Raw genomic sequence first — 15,944 nt, 5'->3', positions numbered from 1 at the left:
GTCAAATAGTAGTTGTAAACTTTGTCGGGATCTGCCAACGATTTAGACACACTCTCTATCTCCAAACACCTCTTTACCCATACATTCAGTTTGGGATAGTCTTGTTGGATGCTGAAGTTTCCGCATGTTTCGTAGGTCTGAAACCATGGGGAATATGTGATCAAAGCCACATCCAAAAACCCGAAGCTGTTGCTGCCAAAAAAGGGTTTATCGCCAAGCTCCGACTCCATCTGTTTCAGGATCTCCGCGAACCCCTTCTTACCGGCCTCTTTCTCTTCTCCCTCCGCACACCATATCCAATTTCCGGTTTCCATTACCTTCAATTCAGTATCAACTTATATAAACAAGTTTAAATATCATCAATCAATTTTAGCTTTATTGTACTCGAATCAATTTTAAAACATCAAACATGCTGAGGTGCAAACCACATCCCATGTCAAGAAATAATTAGTAAAGTTGCACGCAATATATAATCATACATACTATGATTATATAAAATAGTGAAGACTATGTCCAAAGTGGACACTATCTTACTACTCCCTCTGTCCCGCTTAAGATGACACATTTTCCTTTTTAGTTTGTCCTAGTTAAGATGACACATTTCCTTTTTTGTTAACTTTCTCTCTTCAATTAATACACTCAACCATTTTTTCTCACTCCTATTAAAATATTCATCTATCTTCATCTCTCTACTTTAATACCTACACCCATCTTCTCTCTCTCCAATTAAACACTTTAACCAATAACTCCTAAAATCTTGTGCCGGCTAAGCAATGTGTCATCTTAGCCGGGACGGAGGGAGTAGTATAGAACATTTAAAACTATTTGCAATCGACTATAACTATACTGTATTTACGATTCTATTTTGAGCAGTCTCTTAACAATAAAACCTTTTTATTTTAGGAAGTGGACCCCACAATCCGCTAACTCTATTTGCTTTTTCTCTTTATCTCTCTTACTTTACCAATTCTTCTCTCATATTTGATCAATTATGCATTAAAACCGTATCATTTCAAAAGTTTCTATTTTTCAGAGATGGAGGTAGTACCTTTTTGTCAATATAATCAGCCAAAAACTCTTCAAAAGAGTTGGAGATATTAGGACCTGACGTTCTCTTCCATCAGCAGTCAGCTTTCTTTCTTCTGCTTCTCCCGGCATCTATTGAACATAAAACAAAGCAGCTATTCATTGTGTAATGCAACTAAAATTAGATTGCAAATGAATGCAAAATGCGAAACTACATATATAAAATCTCATTTGTTAGAGTTTATTCATAAATAAATCGACAACACGACTAAAACAAAACAACTTTGCGTAGATCAAAGTTTGCAAGTGTGTTTGTAAATCATGGCTTCGTATGATAGGAAGGGGTGAATTTCGTACGATGTATACTCGGTTTCGCCCATGAACATGTAGAGTACACACTACACAATTCAAGAGTATCTACCTAATCAAGGAATACAGACACTAAGTCCATTTAAACATAAGCTAGGGAAGAGAAATGACAATCTTTGGAAAAGTACATGGAAAAGCAACTTCTTACGACAGTGTAAATAACAAAACTTGACAATAGATCTAAAATGCTTTTAACAAAATAAAATTAATTAAATAATTTAACCAAAAGCGGAGCCAGCATCTGGGCCCCAATTTGAATAAACAAATATGTTTCATAAATCACTTTGACATTGATTAAACACTTCATCTAAGCTATCAATGCATACATAAGTTTGTGATATTATAATATCTTCCATATTGATAGTGGACATTCATTGTAACACAGATTATGAACAAACAAATACTACCTCCGTCCCCCAAAATTTGCTACACTTTGACGGGTTTTAAGAAATGTAATGGAAAGTGAGTTGAAAAAGTTGGTGGGATATGAGTCCTACTTTTAAAGTATTAGTTTTATAATAAAATGTGAGTAGGAATAAGTTAGTAGAATATGAGGTCCATTGCCGAAAATGGTAAAAGTGAAGTGTATCAAATTTTTAGGGACGGATCAAAATGGTAATATGTATCAAATTTTCAGGGACAGAGGTAGTAACCTTCTAGATAAAAATCCACCAGGTTCTACCCTAAAACCAATTGGTGATAGGAGGAGAGGCTTGTGAGACTTATATAGTAATTTCAATTCTCTGTTTACACATAAGTACGATTAACTATATGGTTAGGTAAATTGCAGGCTATTAATCCATATCTCCCACATAAATAATCACAGCACACACACATAAATTAATTAATTAATAACATTATCTACTACAAATAAGTAACACCAAGAGCCATATATCTTCTCTCCCTTCAATTTCAAGAAATGGAAGCCAAAGCAAGTGTGATTGCAAAATACTTCATCTCAAAGAATTGTACTCCATGCTCTAACAATTAATCAGCAAATTATTTCAAGAATATGGATTTTTTTGACGGCTTTGATGGGATTCAAGGGAATTACTTGGGTGTCGAAGGTGTGGTGAGAAATCTTGGGGCGTCCAAGCCTTCGTCTTCTTCGTCCATGTTGCTTTAAGTGACTGATCAGCAACATCGTTCCTGTCAATACCGGCCTTAAATTCAGCAACATCACACTCTCGTTTATGATCTCAGGGTAGGAGTGCTCCTTCCTCAAGATCTCAATCTGTGTTTTCCAAAAGCAAAATGTTACAACACACTGCAAATTTGAATCTTTTTTCTCAAGACCTCACACTAGAGAAATGAATATGAGGTGAGAAACGAAGAACACACCTGGGCCATCATGAGTGCCACAAAGACTCCGGCTGTGAAAGGATAAAGAGGTCCCAAATCACCTGCTGGGCGCTGAGCTCTCACACACTCGCCAACTTTCCACATCCGTGTCTGGTCAATTTTACCCATAGGGAGGACACGGAGGCCTTCCTTTTCCTGAAGGAGAAAAGCAGAGAGATAATTATTCGTTAGAGAGATATGAAAGGCAACTGGTCTCATCAACATGAATCACTGGAAGACGTTCATAAAATCGACGGCCAGCCAAGACAACACTCCTGATCTCACTGCTCAAAGTCCTTTTTGCCTTGTGCATCTAAGGCATTTTAGACCGCATACCCTGTAACAGTAATGTCAATATGTCTTGAGCCAAAAATATTTAATGGCAACGAAGATTCAGAAAAAAAAATTAACCCTTTGACTAACCTTTGTTGATATGGACTTTGATATTGTCCCTGTAATGCTCTCAACTGTGTTCTTATAAGCAAGATCTTCACTCATCCCATTTTCAGTGTACCTTCTGAATAAGCACTCCACAACACCATGTACAGCACCAAGTAAAATACCTGATGATTGAAAGGTGATTTAGAATTTTCCAAGCCAACATGGAAAGTAACCACCGGAGAGATTCTTTACCTCGCTCCCCAAAGATATCACTTCTATATTCCTGCTCCAAGGTAGTGACAAAAGTAAAACACTCCTCCTCTAATTTCACCCAATAATTCAGTGATATAAGTCACCCAATTTGTGTCAGTTTAGTTAGTGAATTCTAGTTATACTAAAATTGTCGAAATAAAAACGATTAAAAGATAGTGACATTAATTTTCGGCCCATTTTAAGCCCAGCTAAAGTTGATCAACCTCCCTTGGTGGACTTTGTTTCAACAATATCAGTTTAGGCCCATTACGTTTGACATTTTAATTATTATTCATTACTACATTAATTTTGTTATTCAAAATACATAACACATTGGGAGTAACGTGTTTTTTATTTTCAAAACCAAATTTTTTAAATATTTTTTGTTTGACCATGATTAACAAATTCAATATGTTGGTAGAATTTAAAAATTATACATGATTTTCTCATTAGTAAAATGAAGAATTAATTTTTTTTTGTTAGACTCGACTAGTAAAAGAAAAATTATTAAGAAAGTCCAATTTCTTAAACACCCAGGGTATATATTGTTGGCTATTTATAGTTTAGAGAAAAATATTGCATAAGCATAGCATTTTCCTACTATGAAAACAGAGTGAGTGAAAGTACAAAAACACAAACATCCATGTCTAGAAAAAAACAAATACATACCAACATATAGTTTACAAAGGAAAGTAAAAACACTAAAAAATTAAAATTACAATAACTTAGAAATAACATCACCAGCTCCGAGTTTGTTCACCTTGATTCATCACTAAAGCGAGTAGTGTCACCGCTGAAAAAAATTGGGAATGTTATAAATCTAAAAAATAAAATCTTGGTTGCAATATTTTAAAGTAATGTGAATATAACAAATTCGGGTAAATGAAATGTAGTTGATATTACCTGTATTGCATTTCAATTTCTTCTCCATTTGGATACAAACACAACAATCCTGACGTAGAACCAATCTCCAACAGCATCCAACAAGTTGAAGAATGCAATTCTCCATGATTTCTTCCATATGAATGAACCAATAACTCCCCAAAATCCAAAGATAAAACCAAAACCCATCGATATGCCAACTTCTTGCATAAATGAGAAGACGTTGTCTTTCTCATTCATGTTTCCCTTCGAATTAGTGGTGGATGGCCTCAAGATATCTTCGGGGCACTTTGGTAGAGGGTCGCCACATAGTCCATCATTACCGGCATAAGCCGATGCATTGAAGCTCTGAAGTTGAGTGCCCGTTGGAATTTTTCCAGACAAATCGTTGTTCGACAAATCAAGAAAACCAAGAGTGTTTATCTTTGCTAAACTTGTAGGTATCTTGCCAGAGAGTTGGTTGTGAGATAGATCAAAAGCATCTAACACCTCCATATTACCAATATCTAGAATTATGTATCCTGTCAAACTATTTCTAGATAGATTCAAGGATATTAATCCCCTCATAGTGGAAAACGATTTGGGAATGTTTCCGGTCAATCTATTGCTCGAAAAATCAATGAGTTTGAGCCGTTCAACGTTATTCCAATATTCAGATTCCTTGCCTTTCCATTGAAATGATGAATATCCGCTGTGCTTATTTTCATTCATAAGGTCTACTAGACCAAAAAGATATTCATCAAAATCTGGATTTTGGATATATTTACTAGACAAGACTGTAAAATTGTTGAAGCAATCGGGTATTATCGAAGAAAAGTTATTTATCGATAAATCCAGAATTTGAATAAATGTAAGATTGCATATCTGGTAAGGAATACTGCCATGCAATTTATTTCCTCGAAGATTTAGAATTAGCATGTTATGCAACTGGCCAATCCAAGTTGGGACCTCTCCTGTTAACTTGTTCCCACCAACATCAATGATAATCAATCTATGGCAATGTCTCAAACTATAAGGCAACTCACCAGATAGATTATTACCATGCATCTGTAGGGCACGAAGGTTTTGTAACTCGACCAAAGAGCCAGGTATTTCACCTGAAAATTTGTTGTTAGCCAAATTGATGGAGTACAATTCCGGCATTTTCTCCCAGCAGTTGGGAACCTGTCCTTCCAACAGATTATTGGAGAGGCGAAGTGTCTCAAGCTGATCGTGGTGTGTTTCACAAATAGATGAAATTGAACCGGAAAACATATTTCCACTCAACTGAATCTCATAAGTAGTTGCAGGAAATAATGGTATAGGACCTGAGAATTGATTGTAACTTAGATCCATATACAAGATGGAGGTGGATGAGAGATTCGGAATCGTACCACTTATTTGATTGTCTGAGATAAATAGGAAATCTAATAAGGAAGACGTATTCCACAACCATATGGGGACTTCATCTCTTATATTGGCACTAGTGAGATCAAGGGATGACAAATTCCTCTGAGATCGTATCCATTTTGGAAAATATGGACCCACGTCGCACTCAGCTAAATATATTCTACTCAACTGAAAAGGAGTCCAATCAGGGGCAATATCCAAGTGCAATAATGGATTGAAGGATAAATGCAGTTCAGTTAACTTGTCAAGCTTTATGAAGTGGGATTCAGACACTAAACCTTCCAAAGAATTATGAGTAAGATCAAGAAGTTTAAGCTCAGAGAGTTGGCCAAGACTCAGAGGAATGGGACCTGTAAAGTTGTTTTCGGAGAGGTCCAAGTCTGTCAACGAAGGAAATGGTCTCAGGTCTGGGATCGATCCATTGAATTGATTTCCAGACAAGTTTAGTATTTGGAGTGATTCCAACACAAAACCATGTATAGAAAGAGACATTGAAGTCAAAGAGTTAAACGAGAGATCAAGTGAGCGTAGATTGGTAAGGTTTCCAAACTGTGGAGGAATAACCCCAGAAAAATTAGAATACTGAAGAGACAAGTGTTGCAATTGTTTCATGGAACCAATGAATTCTGGGATTGAAGTGCCTCCAAAATCATTTGCACTAAGGTTAAGTAAGCGTAGGTTTGTAAGGTTCCCCAATTGAGGAGGGACGATCACCAAACTATTGAAACTAAGATCAAGTGAGCGTAGGTTGGTAAGGTTCCACAATTGGGGAGGAACGATCCTCAGATAATTCTCACTAAGGTCAAGTGACCGTAGATTGGTAAGGTTCCCTAACTCTGGAGGGACAGTCTCAAAACTATTCCAACCGAGTGCAAGTGAGCGTAGATTGGTAAGGTTTCCTAACTGTTGAGGAACAACCCCAGAAAAATTAGAATCATAAAGAGACAAGTGTTGCAACTGTTTCATGGAACCAATGAATTCCGGGATTGGAATGCCTCCAAAATCAATTCCACTAAGTTCAAGAGAATTTAAATGATGCAACTCCACCAATGAAGAACGAAACTCACCTTGCAATCCAAAATTATCACATTTGAGGGCGATGACATGGCCAGTGGTGTTGCTGCACTCAATACCATGCCATGCACAGCATTCGTTGCTTCGCCACGACGAGAGATGACCAGACTTGTCAATAAGGCCATTCTTAAAGTTGAGAAGAGCTTCTCTCTCACTCTCGATGCATCTCACTTCTGCATCTCCTGAAACAAAAACACAAGAAAGAACAACGAGAACAAATTTGATTGCTATTCTTTTTTCAAAAATCATACTCTCTTGACTCATGTATTGAAGTGAATTGTATTTTGTAAGATACTCAAGTACCTCAAGATTAACAGTTTAAATAGGCAAAATCTATAAATTGAAATCCAACATACCTCAACAATTTCACATTCAACTTGAAACACAAAACAAGAAAGTGACACTTGACTAAGTTATAATCACAAATCATATAAAAATAAATTTTTAAGATATAATTCATGATAAGATATAGTATAACGTAAAAAGAGGTCCGAGCTTTTATATTACGATTTCTTTTTTCAACATATAAAAAATTTGAACGTAAGGATTGCGTTCCAAATCAGAGAAGAAAAACTACACATAGTAAAGCGAAGGTTGACTAAATTATTATCACTAAAAATATGTACATTATAAATTGAAACATAATTCGTGATTATGTACAAAGATATTCTTCCATCAATTTAATGTGGAAATTTAACTGTACATGCATGAAGATTGTACAATATGATTTTTACATCAATGAAATGAAAAATTGAACGAACCATATTCATTATTTTGGTCGAAGCGAAAAATTATAAAATAATTACTTATTGTTATATTCTTTGTTTAAATAATTCTCCAAAAAAATCTTATGAAATTTTATTTTTATAGTATCAATTACTACCTCCGTCCCCCAAAATTTGCTACACTTTGACCCGACACGGATTTTAAGAAATGTAATGGAAAGTGAGTTGAAAAAGTTGGTGGGATGTGGATCCTACTTTTAAAGTATTAGTTTTATAATAAAATGTGAGTAGGAATGAGTTAGTGGAATATGAGGTCCACTACCAAAAATGGTAAAAGTAAAGTGTATCAAATTTTCAGGGACGGACCGAAATGGTAATATGTATCAAATTTTCAGGGACAAAGGTAGTATATCCGATTCTTTTCTACGTACCAAATTTATCTCAATCTTAAAACTTGTACTATCAGACACCAAATAATTCATGATAGCATAGCGTAGAAATTGGGTCGGTGTTTTAAAAGATGAAATAATTTTCCAGCATAGAGTAGTGATATGGGACAACTATTACTTTAATGCATTTTTACAGATACTAATTTAGTCAATTTTCGCTTGACTATGTGTCTTTTCTTTTCACTAATTTCAAACGCAATTGTTACGTTTAGATTTGTTTGTACGAAAACTATTTCGTAAATTGGGCACTTCTTCCAAGATATAAACAAAATTTAACGTAAGAATTGCGTTCAAATCAATGGAAAAAAGACACAATATTAAAGCGAAGGTTGACTAAATCATCATTAAAATATTGTACATAATAAATTGACAGACAATTCGTAGTGATTATATACGAAGATAATAAATTCTCCAATAAATAAAAAATAAAAGATAAAAATATATCTTGTATTCAAAAATCAAATACAAAAAACTCAGATAAGTTTGACTGATTCATAAATAATATAATTTCGCGTAAGAACTTGAAAATCAAAGAAAAATTACAAATTAGCAAAGTTATGTTTGACGATATTACAAACTCATAAAATTTTATTTTTATGATTTTTTTCCTAGTTGTTTGTATCGTGTCATATGTTATTACAAATTTTACTATTTTAGGAGTATTATTTTTTGAAAAAAAATATACAATAAATTGTTGGATTAGTACAACACTCCTCTAATTTCACCTAATAATTCAGAGATATAGGTCACCCAATTTGTGTCATTTTAGTTAGTGAATAATAGTATACTTACTAGGGATGTCAATCGGGCTAACCCGTTCGGGTTCGGGCCAGCCCATTCGGGTTGCCGGGCTATTTGGATACGGGCCATTCAGGTTATTGATTTTTCGGGTCATAAATTTTCAACCCTGACCCTAACCCGTCGGGTTTTGGGCTAACCCATCGGGCTATTCGGGCCTAAAAGCTTTTAAAAATAATCTCTTGTATCAAAATTTTCTTCTATAAAATGATTTTAAATTTTAAATACTTTTTTCTTTTTAGTTTGGAATCATATAACTTCAAATTTTCATAGTTTTCTTTAATAATACTTGAAAAGAAGCCTTTCATCTCGATCAACTACAATATAAATTAAAGCTTGTGTCGTGTCATTATTGTGGCATTGTTCGTAACTAATTCTTTATGAAAATTAAAAATCATATCTTACATGAATCATTATTAAAATGATAAATATATTATGATTTAGATGGGTTAGTTCTTAATGTCTTGATTGAATTTGGTGGTGGTAAGACACTAGTGGCAGATGATGAGACGGTGCAATAATGACTTGAGATGGAACTTGAAAGCAGATATTGTGGGATCGAGTGGAAAAGTATAGAATGAAGATGGAATAAGACTAATGATTGTGTAGAATGAAGATTGAGGATTCAAAAATATAAAAAACCCCTAAAACTTAATATTTTATAATTAAAACTCACAACCCATCAGGCCAACCCACAACCCGTTCGGGCCAACCCGTTTAACCCGCCAACCCATTCGGGCCAACCCGTTTAGCCCGTTTTGTATTCGGGTAATAAAATTACTGTCCTAACCCGCTCATATTACCGGGTTGTTCGGGTCGGCTCACGGGTTTCGGGTTGAATTCACATCCCTAATATTACTTACTCAAATCGTCGAAATAAAAATGATTAAAAGACATTAATTTTCGGCCCATTTTAAGCCCAGCTAAAGTTGATCAACCTCCCTTGGTGGACTTTGTTTCGACAATATCAGTTTAGGCCCATTACGTTTGACATTTTAATTATTATTCATTACTACATTAATTTTGTTATTCAAAATACATAACACATTGGGAGTAACATGTTTTTATTTTCAAAACCGAATTTTTTAAATAGTTTTTGTTTGACCATGATTAACAAATTCAATATGTTGGTAGAATTTAAAAATTGTACATGATTTTCTCATTAGTAAAATGAAGAATTCACTAGTACGTTCATCAAAGAATTAATATTTTTTTTAGTTAGACTCGACTAGTAAAAGAAAAATTATTAAGAAAGTCCAATTTCTTAAACACCCAGGGTATATATTGTTGGCTATTTATAGTTTAGAGAAAAATATTGCATAAGCATAGCATTTTCCTACTATGAAAACAGAGTGAGTGAAAGTACAAAAACACAAACATCCATGCCTAGAAAAAACAAATACATACCAACATACAGTTTACATAGGAAAGTAAAAACACTAAAACATTAAAATTACAATAACTTAGAAATAAGATCACCAGCTCCGAGTTTGTTCACCTTGTTTCATCTCTAAAGCGAGTAGTGTCACACCTGAAAAAATTGGGAATGTTATAAATCTAAAAAATAAAATCTTGATTGCAATATTTTAAAGTAATGTGAATATAACAAATTGGAGTAAATGAAATGTAATTGATATTACCTGTATTGCATTTCAATTTCTTCTCCATCTGGATACAGACACAGTAATCCTGACATAGAACCAATCTCCAACAACATCCAACAAGTTGAAGAATGCAATTCTCCATGATTTCTTCCATATGAATGTACCAATAACTCCCCAAAATCCAAAGATAAAACCAAAGCCCATTGATATCCCAACTTCTTGCATAAATGAGAAGACACTGTCTTTCTCATTCATGTTTCCCTTCGAATTAGTGGTGGATGACCTCAAGATATCTCCGGGGCACTTTGGTAGAGGGTCGCCACATAGTCCATCATTACCTGCATAATACGAAGCACTGAAGCTCTGAAGTTGAGTACTGGTTGGAATTTTTCCAGACAAACTGTTGTTCGACAAATCGAGAAAACCAAGAGTGTGTATTCCTGCCAAACTTATAGGTATCTTGCCAGAGAGTTGGTTGTGAGATAGATCAAGAGCATCTAGCACCTCCATATTACCAATATCTGGAATTATATATCCTGTCAAACTATTTCTTGATAGATTCAAGGATATTAATCCCCTCATAGTGGAATGTTTCCGGTCAATCTATTGCTTGAAAAATCAATGAGTTTGAGCTCGTCGATGTTATTCCAATATTCTAATTCCTTGCCTTTCCATTGAAATGATGAATATCCATGGTGCTTATTTTGATTCAAATGGACCATTGGACCAAAAAGATTTTCATAAAATTCTGGATTTTGGATATACTCATACTCACTAGACAAGAAATTTGAATATTTGTAAGATTGCATATCTGGAAAGGAATACTGCCATGCAATTTATTTCCACGAAGATTTAGAATTATCATGTTATGCAACTGGCCAATCCAAGTGGGGATCTCTCCTGTTAACTTGTTCCCTCCAACATCAAAGATACTCAATTTTTGGCAATGTCTCAAACTATAAGGCAATTCGCCGGATAAATTATTACCATGCATCTGTAGGGCACGAAGGTTTTGTAACTCGACCAAAGAGCTGGGTATTTCACCTGAAAACTTGTTGTTAGCCAAATTGAGGGAGAACAATTTGGGCATTTTCTCCCAGCAGTTGGGAACCTGTCCTTCCAACAGATTATTGGAGAGGCGAAGAGTCCCAAGCTGATCATGGTGTGTTTCACAAATAGATGAAAGGAAGGGGAAACACAACATGCTCGGGTTTCTTACCATGTGGACCAAACCGTTTCAGGACAAATTTGATGATAGGTGAAGCGTGTTGAATCTCGAAAGTTTGTATATTCTTGCAACGAAGACAGTTATATTGAGATAGCAATGAGTGTGTATCTTTTTCCAATGTTTGTAAAAGATCAACACAACCATCAATGGCTATTGGAAAGACATATACTTCACTTTGAAACTTAGTAACAGAGCCACATTCACAACATTTTATCTGCATGTCATGTAAATAAGATAAGAATAGAGAATACAAGAATAAGAGAACCTCAAATCAAAGCTCCGTAACAGAGCCACATTCACAACATTTTAAAGTTGATTTATTTTCTTAGTTTAGAGTTCGCATGAGTCCTATAAATAGCTCCTCGTAAAATAAAGAATTTAGGATGGTATCAAATGATTTTGGGGGCTCTTCAAAGGATTGTTCTTCTTTGAGTTTTAATTTTTTTATGAACAAATAAATTTAATTAACAAGAAAGAGAATTACAGATCATGCTCGGGCATACCCGAGAAGCAGCTGCTGACTAGTCCAATACTAGGGAGTCGCGTATGGATCAACTGCAACTTAACACGGGCATACACAAGGGTCTACTAAGCATAGGTAAAAAAGGCCTTAGCCATACAAGGTAACTCTTTAGCTGGAATACAAACACAGGCTGATGAAGTTACACGCTTTCCTCCCGGACTTGATGTCACTATTGTCACCATCAAAGCAACCCTGTTTTCGCAAAATAGTCGATCCTTTGCTATCCCATGATAGTAATCTATTTAGTATCTGATTGTTACAAGTTTATAACACAGATCAACTCCCTTTGATGAGTTCTATGCATCAAATCTATTGAGTTCCTCAAATCTATTGAATTTAGGAGTGGTGGCATATGGATGGGCATACATATTTCACAATGTTGTTTATTTGTGTATAAAATATCAGAAACTCTATATTAGACCTAGATTAAACACTGTAATTATAATCTTTAGATAGAATATAGTGCATATGCATAACATTTTCCTCCAATGCAAACAAAGTGCTAAAAATGCAAAAACACAAACATAATCACTCGTTTATAGAAGGAAACACATACACACCAAAATAAAGTTAACAAACCAAAGGAAAAATAACTGAAATAAGGTGACAAAAGATTGACATAATTCACACAAAAAGAGAGATGATAAAAACAACAAAATTACTACATTAACTTCGAAAGATCACCGGTCATGAGCTTCATTCACCTTAATTGAACACCAATGCGCGCAGTTTCAACTTTCACCGCTGAAAATAATAGGGATGTTATGAATCCAAGGATTGAATCTCGATTGTAATATTGTAAAAGTAATGTGAAAGTTGGAGTAAATTTTATGTTTTTAGCAAAAATTAACCGAAAACTGTATTTAAGCTCAAAAAATGTAGTTGATATTACCTGCATGTGTCAGCTTCGTCTCCATTTGGATACAAACACAGCAATCGTGACGTAGAACCAATCTCCAGCAGCATCGAAAAAGTTGAAGAATGCAATTCGCCATGATTTCTTCAGTATGAATGAACCAATAACTCCCCAAAATCCAAAGATAAAACCAAAGCCCATTGATATGCCAACTTCTTGCTTAAATGAGAAGATGTTGTCTTTCTCATTCATGTTTTCCCTTGAATTAGTGGTAGATGGCCTCAAGGAATCTTCGGGGCAAATTGGCAGAGGGTTGCCACATAGTCCGTCATTATCAGCATAAAACGATGCATTGAAGCCCTGCAGTTGAATACCCGTTGGGATTTTTCCAGACAAATTGTTGTTCGACAGATCAAGAAAACCAAGAGTGTGTATTTCTGCCAAACTTGTAGGTATCTTTCCTAAGAGTTGGTTATGAGATAGATCAAGAGAATCTAGCATATGCATATTACCAATATCTGGAATTATATGTCCGGTCAAACTATTTCTTGACAAATTCAAGGATATCAATCCTCTCATAGTGGAAAATGATTTGGGAATGTTTCCGGTCAATCTATTGCTCGAAAAATCAATGAGTTTGAGAAACAAGATATTTTCCCAATACTCACGTTCCTTACCTTTCCAATGTAATGATGAATATCCAAAGCGCTCAATATGAGGTGCAAGATATATGGGCTGAAAGCCAACAAATATTATTGGACCTAAAGGATATTCAGATTGACGGGCATCTTCCTCCCTCGAAAAGTCAGTAAAATTGTTGAAGCAATCAGGTATTATCCAAGATAGATTGTTTATAGACAAATCCAGAACTTGAATATTAGTAAGATTGCATATCTCGGAAGGAATACTTCCGTGCAATTTATTTCCACGGAGGTTTAGAAAGAACAATTCATACAGCTGGCCAATCCAAAATGGGATCTCTCCTGTCAACTTGTTTCCTTCAACATCAATGAATCTCAATCTTTGGGAAAGTCTCAAACTATTAGGCAATTCACCACATAAATTATTACCATGCATTCGTAGTGTACTAAGATCTGGTAAACCGCCCAAAGAGAAAGGAATTTCACCCGAAAAGTTATTGTTAGGCAAATTAAGGATCTCCAAGTTGGGCATATTCTCCCAGCAGTTGGGAACCTCCCCTTCCAACTGATTACTGGAGAGGTCAAGATAGTTAAGGTTCTTTTGGTGAGTTTTGCAAATAGATGAAATTGAACCAGAGAACATATTTCCACTCAATAAAACAACAGAAGCATTGACAGGAAATGGTGGTATACGACCCGAGAATTGATTGTAACTAAGATCCATACACCAAATGGACATGGATGAGATAATTGGAACTGTACCACTTATTTGATTCTCGTAAAGATATAAGTAATGTAATGAAGAAGACATATTCCACAACCATATTGGGGCTTCATCTGTTATATTGGCACGACTGAGATCAAGGTGAAACAAATTCATCTGAGTGTGAATCCATTTTGGAAATTGGCCCACATTGCACCTGGCTAAATTTATATAATTCAACTGAAAAGGAGGACTCCAATCAGGGGCGTTATCCAACATAAATAGCGGATTGAAGGATAAATCAAGTCTATATAACTTGTTAAGCTTTATGAAATGGGATTCAGAGATTAAACCTTTCAACGAATTATAAGAAAGATCTAGAAACTGAAGCTCGGAGAGTTGGCCAATACTTGGAGGAACTATACCTTCCAAAGAATTATGAGAAAGATCTAGAAGTTGAAGCTTGGAGAGTTGGCCAATACTTAGAGGAACAGAGCCTGTAAAGTTATTTTCTGAAAGGTCTAGTTCTATCAATGAAGGAAACACTCTCAGGCTTGGCATTAAACCAGTGAATATATCAGACAAGTGCAATGTTTCGAGTGATCCAAATACGGAACCAAACATGAAAGGAGATATGGAACTCAAAGAATTTTGCGAGAGATCGAGTGTGCGTAGGTTTGTAAGGTTCCCAAACTGAGGAGGAATGCTTCCAGAAAAGTTACAAACGCTAAGAGACAAGTCTTGTAATTGTTTCATGGAGCCAATGAATTCCGGGATGGGAATGCCTCCGAAATCATTCCAACTGAGGTCAAGTGTGCGTAGGTTGGTAAGGTTCCCTAACTGGGGAGGAATGCTTCCAAAAAAGTTACAACCTCTAAGAGACAAGTGTTGTAATTGTTTCATGGAGCCAATGAATTCTGGGATTGGAATGCCTCCAAAATCATTCACCCTGAGGTCAAGTGTGCGTAGGTTGGTAAGGTTCCCTAATTGAGGAGGAATGCTTCCAAAATAATTCCCACTGAGGTCAAGTGAGCGTAGGTTGGTAAGGTTCCCTAACTGGGGAGGAATGCTTCCAGAAAAGTTACAACCGCTAAGAGACAAGTGTTGTAATTGTTTCATGGAGCCAATGAATTCTGGGAAAGGAATGCCTCCGAAATCATTCCAACTGAGGTCAAGTGTGCGTAGGTTGGTAAGGTTCCCTAATTGAGGAGGAATGCTCCCAGAAAATCCACAACTGCTAAGATCAAGTGTTGTAATTGTTTCATGGAACCAATGAATTCCGGTATAGGAATGCCTCCAATATAGATCCAAGAAAGGAAAAGAGAGTTTAAATGATGCAACTCAAGCAATGAAGAACGAACCTCATCACCTTGCAATTCACCATAAATCTGGAGGGTGATAACATGGCCAGTGGTGTTGCTACACTCACCACCGTGCCATTTGCAGCATTCGTTGCCTCGCCATGACGAGAGAAAACCATCCTTATCGATGAGGCCATTCTTGAATGTTAGAAGAGCTTCCCTCTCACTCTCTATGCATCTCACTTTTGCATATCCTGAAACAAGCAAACAGGAAAGAACAACAAAAACAAATTTGATCGCTATTCTTTTATTGGAAATCATACTTTCTTTAGTGATGGATGGAAATGAATTATTTTTGTGGGATAATCCATTGTATCAACTCCAACGCTTTAAATAGAGGCG

General features: G+C 35.6%; 3 protein-coding genes across 3 annotated transcripts; all 3 read right to left on the bottom strand.

Annotated features, from left to right (window-relative positions):
• Positions 1 to 4,141: 4,141 nt before the first annotated feature.
• Positions 4,142 to 6,981, bottom strand: LOC125197345 (receptor-like protein EIX2). The gene is made up of 2 exons (XM_048096080.1): positions 4,273 to 6,981; positions 4,142 to 4,162 (listed from the first exon to the last, which is right to left on the bottom strand). The coding sequence occupies exon 1, from the start codon at positions 6,976 to 6,978 to the stop codon at positions 4,285 to 4,287; it is 2,694 nt and encodes an 897-aa protein (XP_047952037.1). The 5' UTR covers positions 6,979 to 6,981; the 3' UTR covers positions 4,142 to 4,162; positions 4,273 to 4,284.
• A 3,357-nt stretch (positions 6,982 to 10,338) lies between these two features.
• LOC125195521 (receptor-like protein EIX2) lies at positions 10,339 to 10,800 on the bottom strand. The gene has a single exon (XM_048093660.1). The coding sequence runs from the start codon at positions 10,798 to 10,800 to the stop codon at positions 10,339 to 10,341; it is 462 nt and encodes a 153-aa protein (XP_047949617.1).
• Positions 10,801 to 12,942: 2,142 nt separating this feature from the next.
• On the bottom strand, positions 12,943 to 15,739 carry LOC125195520 (receptor-like protein EIX2). Its single transcript, XM_048093659.1, has 2 exons — positions 15,603 to 15,739; positions 12,943 to 15,475 (listed from the first exon to the last, which is right to left on the bottom strand). The coding sequence occupies exons 1-2, from the start codon at positions 15,737 to 15,739 to the stop codon at positions 12,943 to 12,945; spliced, it is 2,670 nt and encodes an 889-aa protein (XP_047949616.1).
• Between the last annotated feature and the right edge of the window lie 205 nt (positions 15,740 to 15,944).

The sequence above is a fragment of the Salvia hispanica genome, chromosome 6 (genome assembly GCF_023119035.1).
Source record: "Salvia hispanica cultivar TCC Black 2014 chromosome 6, UniMelb_Shisp_WGS_1.0, whole genome shotgun sequence".
Taxonomy (NCBI): Eukaryota; Viridiplantae; Streptophyta; class Magnoliopsida; order Lamiales; family Lamiaceae; genus Salvia; species Salvia hispanica.
This window is presented reverse-complemented; position numbering and strand designations above follow the sequence as displayed.

Bases quoted from the DNA above. Each gene is read 5' to 3' on its own strand.
- LOC125197345 (XM_048096080.1), bottom strand. From the start codon at position 6,978: ATGAGTCAAGAGAGTATGATTTTTGAAAAAAGAATAGCAATCAAATTT.
- LOC125195521 (XM_048093660.1), bottom strand. From the start codon at position 10,800: ATGGAGGTGCTAGATGCTCTTGATCTATCTCACAACCAACTCTCTGGC.
- LOC125195520 (XM_048093659.1), bottom strand. From the start codon at position 15,739: ATGGCCTCATCGATAAGGATGGTTTTCTCTCGTCATGGCGAGGCAACG. The intron at 15,476-15,602 runs GTTCGTTCTTCA...TGATCTTAGCAG, and splicing joins GTGAATTGCAAGGTGATGAG to TTGTGGATTTTCTGGGAGCA.